General features: G+C 41.0%; 2 protein-coding genes across 2 annotated transcripts in view; one reads left to right on the top strand and one right to left on the bottom strand.

Moving 5' to 3' along the window:
- LOC107089593 (galectin-8-like) overlaps positions 1-1170 on the top strand; it is a 9737-nt gene extending 8567 nt beyond the window's left edge. Inside the window, exons 8-9 of the mRNA XM_015382476.1 lie at positions 275-440; positions 525-1170. Of these exons, the coding sequence (XP_015237962.1) occupies positions 275-440; positions 525-701 (343 nt within the window). The 3' untranslated portion in view covers positions 702-1170. The remainder of the gene's footprint in view (positions 1-274; positions 441-524) is intronic.
- Positions 1171-3069: 1899 nt separating this feature from the next.
- Positions 3070-7077, bottom strand: LOC107089587 (ribonucleoside-diphosphate reductase subunit M2-like). Its single transcript, XM_015382471.1, has 10 exons — positions 7070-7077; positions 6498-6639; positions 4876-5022; positions 4522-4638; positions 4303-4436; positions 4131-4225; positions 3918-4051; positions 3732-3836; positions 3531-3644; positions 3070-3283 (listed from the first exon to the last, which is right to left on the bottom strand). Exons 1-10 carry the CDS (start codon positions 7075-7077, stop codon positions 3131-3133), a joined length of 1149 nt encoding a protein of 382 aa, XP_015237957.1. The 3' UTR covers positions 3070-3130.
- Between the last annotated feature and the right edge of the window lie 1036 nt (positions 7078-8113).

Below are 8113 nucleotides of genomic sequence, written 5' to 3'. Positions count from 1 at the left end.
TGTGTGAGGTCAGATCCTCCATCTGTGTGAGGTCAGATCCTCCACCTGAGTGAGGTCAGATCCTCCATCTGTGTGAGGTCAGATCCTCCACCTGAGTGAGGTCAGATCCTCCATCTGTGTGAGGTCAGATCCTCCACCTAATGAGGTCAGATCCTCCACCTAATGAGGTCAGATCCTCCACCTAATGAGGTCAGATCCTCCACCTGTGTCTCCATCTATCAAACAGGCCGATTCAGAGAAAGTTCTCAGCCTGTTTTCCTCTCCACTTTCTCAGTTTCTGCATTAATCTGCGAGATGTGAGCGGCAGCAACATCGTCCTTCATCTGAACCCCCGCGTGAAGAAAGGAGTCTTCGTCAGAAACTCCTTCCTATCCGAGTGTTGGGGCCCCGAGGAAACGAACCTGGGCTCCTTCCCCTTCGCAGCGGGGGAGTACTTCGAGGTGAGCTTTCCCGTTTTCCTCCACGCTGTGAATCTGGATCCACTTCTGGCTCTAAGTTCTACCCTCCTCTTATCCCCGCTGCAGATGATCGTTCTCTGCAACCAGCAGCACTTTAAGGTGGCCGTTAACGGACTCCACCAGTTCGACTACAAACACCGAGTCCAGGACCTGAGCTCCATCGGCCACCTGGAGATCCAGGGAGACGTGTCTCTGCTGGACGTCAGGACGCTCGGAGATCCGCTAAAACGTTTAACCGCCTGATTATGAAGACGTCCTCTCTGGTATTAACATTAATATTTTCTGAACTATTCAGGGTTTAGTTGTTTACAGCCTGTAGGGGAGGCGCTCCCCCTGCTGGTTCGAATCGTCACTGACCCTCAAAGAAGTTTGTTTTTTATGCTCTGGGAACGTGAAGAAGAAAAGTTGGTTGATTGTGACTGATTTTGTTTTTACAATGATATAAAATAACCATATAAACTGAGTTGTGGGGATCTTTGTTACCAAAATGACTAAACATTAACACAGAATTAATGATAAACTGTATTTGATGAACAATGATTTCTGACGATCCAGTAAAATTACAAATATAACATTTATAATATGCTGAAGATTCTCCATCATCCAGGTCAGTCATTCCAAGTGGATTGTTTTTTCTTTTTAACTTTTTTGGAAAAACATGTATAATTTTAATCATATTTATAATTTAGTATTAATGTTTGTAAGGAAGTGACATCTAATACCTCCTTATTACAATCTTCCTGATTCCTCTAACTTATGACACTATACCACTTCATTAATCAAATAAACTTTTTTGGAAAAACATGTAGAATTTTAATCATATTTATCATTTAGTATTAATGTTTGTGAGGAAGTGACATGTAATACCTCCTTATTACAATCTTCCTGATTCCTCTAACTTATGACACTATACCACTTCATTAATCAAATAAACTTTTTTGTAACTTTATCTTTTGTAATTTTTCATAAATAAAACAAATGTAATACAAAACAAAAAACAGTAATATACAGAAAGACACAAACAGAAAAAAAAAAATCAAAAACAAGGACAATAAATTGACAGGTTTGGTTAATTTTCCCAGAATATATCTGATATAAATAGCCTTGATATCATTTAGCATTGATTTTACAGCATATATTGATTTATTAGGGTCAGTACATGCACAGTGCATTTAAATTTGAATCATTACTATCATTTCAACCATAGTTTAAATACATAAACAGTAGCTGCATAATAAAGGCCAGTTCACAATATTTATGTAATTTGCATTTCTTTTATAAACCATTTTTTGTCAAAGTAATTTTCCATATTCTCCACATTCAGTTCAACTTTTTATAATCTTAATCCATTTAATATCCAGTGAATTACTTTTTTATAGCTGTAATGTAAATATACTTTTCATCTGAATTTATAGTTATTGGGATTTTTTCCTAATTTTTTCCTAAATTTCAAATAAATTGATTTACTCTAACTTTCATCCAATTAGTCATAATCCAAACCTGCTCACTGACTAGTAGCAGCCGATGCTCACCTTCCTTCTCGTATCGTTTGAGCCATAAAATGTTTTTCAGCATTGAATGAAATTCACCTTTTCATCTTGGAGCAGGTAACTTAGAGTTGCAAGAGAATATTTTAGCATTTCTAACCTTTAATTGAACATTAACAGGATTTGTTTCAAGTCCTGCAGCAGAAGAAAATTTAACCCCATCCCAAATTATGTATTTTATCATAAAATGGTTGAGAATTTTCCAAACGAAGGCACAGCCTGATAGTTTGCACTAATTTAGCTGCAGCGTTTTTCACTTTACAGCTTAATATCCAAACTAGTTTGGAGAAAGTTAATCATCCTGACAGGCGACCTTTCATATTACAACTACAATGTACTATCATGGGTACTATACACCCATGATAGTAGGAAATGGTTCTAGTGATAAACTCACTTTGAGGAAAAAGTGCATATTAACTAACATTACAAAATTGTTCCATAGATCAACCATGAAATCAAGAATGCAGAATATTTTTAAAGCCAATCAGACTTGTTGATTGAGCTTAAGGTCCAGCTTTATGAAAAAGTAAAAGAATAACTGACCTGGGAAAAAAAATAAACCTTGTAGGCTGGAAATTTTAAGGATCTTTACATCAACATTCAGAATGAAGAGCTTTGTGTTTGACTTAAACGATGAAAGATTTGCCATTTCATAGAGTGATGTTCACTTTCTATGTAATCATAAGTGCTAAACCAGATGACAGATACCACTGGCTGCATACATTTAGGGTTTGAGCTTAAATTAGTGAAGTTTTACAGCTTTTAGTTGCTGTTAAGTCATCTCCCAGAAATGATTGAGACATTTTAACCATCCAGCCCTAATCAGAAAGTTCTGATCGGACATCCTGGATACGTTAGGACGGGTTGACCCCGAAACATTTCATTTTCTAAACAAAATGATTCAGCAGTGTCTGAAAAAACTTCATTTCCTTTATTGTTCAACATATAAAATTGATAAAATTAGTTCAAAATGGGCAGTTTAAAAAAAAAAAAAAAAAGTTCTGATGCAGAAAAATCACATTTCTAACAAACTTTATAAAAAGTTTAGAACCACAGAGGCAGCTGCTGCTCTGCATGAATTAGTCCCATCATGCACCGGGGCAGAAAGAAAACTTCCTGTTCCTTTCAGAAGTCGGCGTCCAGTCTGAAGGATTTGTCTGTTGGGGTCGACATGACGCCCATCCTCTGGTACTCTCCAACCCGCTTCTCAAAGAAGTTGGTCTTTCCCTCCAGAGAGATGTTCTCCATGAAGTCGAAGGGGTTCTCCACCCTGTAGATCTGCAGAGAAACAGGACAGGAGGTCAAACCCTGCTGAGCCGTTAGCAAGAGGACTGAGAGGCTGCAGGCGTGTTCAGACGGGCGTCTGTGTCGCCCTGCTGCCGATCCTGACAGAACCACATGTTCCTGATCAGTTCCTGCAGCAGAGCTCAGCCCCCATCACTGGCTGAGGTCCGTACCCCTGCGCGGATCATCACCACACCCCCTGCTGCCGCCAGAACCCTCCCAGCTCCGGTTGTGTCCGTACCTTGGAGAAGCCGAGCTCCAGCAGCAGCCTGTCGGCCACAAACTCGATGTACTGCTTCATCATGTCGCAGTTCATCCCGATCAGCTTGACGGGCAGAGCCTCCGTCAGGAACTCCTGCACAGAAACACAAGTTCTGGTCAAACATGGCGGAACCAGAGAGCCCAGCGGCAGGAGGAAGCAGAACAGCGGCCGCCCCCCCACCTGCTCGATCGCCACGGCGTCCTTTATGATCTTGGTGACGGTTTCTTCCGACGGTTTGTTGACCAGATGCTTGAACATGAGACAGGCGAAGTCGCAGTGCAGACCCTGAACGCAGCACAGAGACAGTTAGAGCTGAACCAACCAGAACCGGACGGGTCGTGCAGAACGGCGCGGGCGGTCAGTCACCTCGTCTCTGCTGATGAGCTCGTTGCTGAAGGTCAGGCCGGGCATCAGGCCGCGTTTCTTCAGCCAGAAGATGGCGGCAAAGGAGCCAGAGAAGAAGATTCCCTCCACGGCGGCGAACGCCACCACACGCTCTCCTGAGAAATCAGACACCTGGTCAGCATCATCACCATCGTCAATGGCAGCGCTATGATGTCAGAGGGCGGGCGGGGTTACCGTAGTTGGCGTTCTTGTTGCCGATCCAGTTGATGGCCCAGTCGGCCTTCTTCTTCACACATGGCAGAGTCTCGATGGCGTTGAACAGGTATTCCCTGAGGGTCATTGAACACACCGTCAGAGAAAGCTGAGCCAGAGAGAGCTCCCAGTCTGCCCAGTTAGAGCAGCTCACCTCTCACTGGGATCCTTGATGTAGGTGTCGATCAGCAGGCTGTACATCTCTGAGTGGATGTTCTCCATGGCGATCTGGAAACCATAGAAACACCTGGCCTCTGTCACCTGCACCTCCTGGGTGAAGCGCTCCACCTGGTGGTCAAAAGAGGGAACAACCATGAGGAAAAGGGGTCCAGGAAGGAGCCGCCTTCTAAAACACAATCTGCTGGTTCCTCACCAGGTTCTCGTTGACGATGCCGTCGCTGGCGGCGAAGAACGCCAAAACGTACGAGATGAAGTGACGCTCGTCTGGTTTCAGAGACTCCCAGTGCTGCAGGTCTTTGGACAGATCCACCTGGACAGATGGGAGGAGCTAATGAGACGAACTGATCGATTCTTCTCTACAGCATCGTAGGCTGCATTCATCAGACTCTGCAACATCTAGATTCAATTTTAATAAATGTTTGATGTTCCGCTTCGCTTCATTTTTGGTTCTCTGGGAACAAATCTCATGATTCCTATTCAAGGGTTTCCTTCGCCTCATCAGGAAACCGATTCAGTTCCTAAATCAGAGTCTGATTAGATGATTTACCTCCTCGGCCGTCCAGAAGGAAGCCTCCGCCTTCTTGTACATCTCCCAGATGTCGTGGTACTGGATGGGGAGGATGACGAAGCGCCGAGGGTTCTCCTTCAGCAGAGGCTCCTCTTCCTCAGAGCTGCTTTTCTTCACAGCTTCAGGCTGGAACACAGGGTCAAAGGTCAGTTCAAGAGCTCAGAGATCAGTCCAGTTTGTTTCCCCACGTCTGTTTCAAACTTTGCATTAGAAGATTTTCATTTCAGTTAAAATAAATTATATTTGGGGGAAACACTTTTCTAGCCATTAAAGTTTTAAAAACCTTAAAGTCTGGGTAAAGCTGAGAAAGCCCAGCAGTCAAATATCTTTGTTTATAAATGTGACAAATGCAAAGGCTCCGCTGCAATCTTGGCCACATGTTTGTCCAAAATTATATAATTTTTGGTTAATCATGCCTTCTGTCTTGAAAGCAAATTTGCAACCTTGTCAACTAGTTGCTATATTTGGCATCCTCAACCCTACTTTAGTGCCAAGCTCTGCTCAAAATATTGTTGCCTTTACATCTTTACTGCTAGACTTTACATTTACACCAGAAGTCTGATAAATATCCGAGTTAAACCCTCTGTAACTCAGTGAAATACTTAAGAAAAAAAATTTCAAGCCAATAGTATTATTGGAATCCAGGACAAGACCTTATTACCTTTGCAACATTGAAAAAAATATGGATATTTTTATGGCAAAAATTAATGACAATGTAACAAGAAACGCCAACTTGCCCAAATATATTAAGAAAAAAACAACAAAAGTGCTTCAAATGTTCAAGTGCGAGATCTTTATGCAGGGGTGGGTTTGTTCCCCTTAGGGGAATGAGTTTAGGGTGTAAGGTATAAAATGTAGTGAACTGCTGCAGTCAGAGAGCTTTTATATGCTCACCGTCTCATGCAAGGACGTTAAATAAAATTTATCATCTTGCAAGAAATGTTTCCGACTCAGTTTCCCTACTTCACATTAAAACTAATAGGCAGCCATACAATTTTTTTCATCTAATCAAAGTGAGTGAAATAACAGCAGATCACAGCTAGTGCACCCCCCATCTGCAAGGCTCTTTGTTTGATCTTGAAGAAGCGGCCGGCGGCAAACTTCCTGTTTTTCCCTCTGACAAAATGAGCCAATTTCATTGGCTGCTAGACGTGTCGATCACTTTGGCTCGAGTTCACCAAAAAGGTCAAAACATTTGCAGTTGAATTTTTTTGCAGTCGAATTTTCAGATAAAAATTCAGTGTAAGGGATTCAATGTGTAAAAACAAAAAACTCCAGCGTTTAAAATTTGTTGTACAAAGAAAAAAAGGCAGATTTCAGCAAACCATTTTCTTCCATTTGTACACATGATGCACATCTTTTTTTTTCCTCTTTTCGCTTGAATAAAAATACATTAAAAAGAAAGAAATTTGCCTGCATTTGCTAAACGCTCCATGGAGGAATACATTAGAGTTGCAGAAATATCTAAGGTCTCAAAGCTAGTCAGTGATGTCATGGAAACCAGATTCAAGTGAGGTCCGATTGTCGCCACAATCAGCAAATTTGATCCGGTCCAAACAGGACAGGTTGGGTTCTATTCAGGAATGTTTCCATGAACTCACCGTGAAGATCTTCTGGGCGGCTGCGGACGCCAGGAGGCGGCTGCTGCTCAGGCTGGGAGGCTGTGAAGGAAACAGACGTTCAGGAAATGTTTTTATATAGAAACAAATTGATGGTTCAGAAGGAAAAATTTTCTGTTTAGTTCTAATTACAAGATACAATAATGTCTCCTGAAGACACAGCAGCATCAACTTCTGTGTAAGAGTTAAGAGACTGGTTGGTTTAAAAAATAAAATTAGAGATCTGAAAAATCTGTTAGACATACAGAGCTCTTTCAGCTAAAAATGGCAGATAAGTTTATACAAGTTATTAATATAATGCAAGAAGCTTGAGAAAACCCATGTTTAAATGTAGTGTTAGTTAAAAAAGCTGGGCTGCTCAGAGGACCATCAGTTACAGGTTAAAATTAACATGTTTACTTATTGATCAGACAGAATCAGACTGCAGAGCTTCTACAGATCTAGACATTTTGTTTCTGGAATCATTTTATTAATAAAAAGGTTCATTAATCTTTCTAAACAGATCACAGAGAGAAGCAGGGAGAGCTGCAGATTTAAAGGGGAAACAGATTTACTGGGACATGCTTGCAACATGCAGTAAAATATATCTCCATGTTTACAAGAAAAAAAAAATTGCTATGCTATAATTAAAATTCAGCATATTAATAGCTTTTAGGGATGCAAGATTTATTGAATTTGGCATTGCAATTGTTATTCCTCTTTTTTATACATTAATGTTTTTGTGCCCTATAAATGTAACGCATCTCTCCAACCATCTATAACTACAAATATCAGTGTTCTGGTTCTCTTGTGTTCAACAATAGGAAACCATTCAATAAATTTATGTTTGAGCTCATTTTTGGAAAATACAAAACCCCTAATGAAAGCATTCGGGTGGAGTAACTGTAGGTCCATCAGCCCCCACCCTTAGACCAGGGGTGGGCAGTTGTAGTTCCTGGGGGCCGGTATCCTGCAGGTTTTAGCTCCACCCTCGGTCCATCACACCTGAATCAGTTACCTCCTCAGCATGCAGTCTGTTCCTCTCAATCATCTAATTACTGGATCCAGGTGTGTTGAACCAAGGGCACATCTAGAAGTATCAGGAAACCGGCCCCCCAGGAGCTGGAATTGCCCACCCCTGCCTCAGTGTGTCCCCACCAGCTTTTATTCCAGAGTTACTCCCTGGGGTGCATTAACAGCGATGCCTGGAGCCCATAGAGCCAAACACTATTGGTGCACATGTTTCCATAAAGTCATGTGACGGATAAAAGAGCTGTTTCTAACTGACTCACTAAACTGTTTAAAAAATATATATTATCTTTTGCAGTTTATCATTCAAAATCAAGAATTTGAGCAGCCTGAGAAGAATAGGAACGTTTCAACCGTTGCATTTTTTATTTTCTCACCATGTCACTTTTCCTCTCAATCACTCAACTTAAAGTTAATTTCAAATTGACTTTTAATTTACCATTTATACTGTACTTATTTCTTAATAAATAAATATTTAAATATTTAAATATTAAATATTTAAAATCCCAGTCCACCAGCATCCTAATTTCCCCCTAAATTTACACTTCATGATACATGTTCACATTTATTGGCTGCATCTAAAAATATCA

Source organism: Cyprinodon variegatus, unplaced genomic scaffold, assembly GCF_000732505.1.
Source record: "Cyprinodon variegatus isolate N-32 unplaced genomic scaffold, C_variegatus-1.0 Scaffold257, whole genome shotgun sequence".
Lineage (NCBI taxonomy): Eukaryota > Metazoa > Chordata > Actinopteri > Cyprinodontiformes > Cyprinodontidae > Cyprinodon > Cyprinodon variegatus.
The sequence above is the reverse complement of the archived record's forward strand: the minus strand, read 5'-3'. Positions and strand labels throughout refer to the sequence as shown.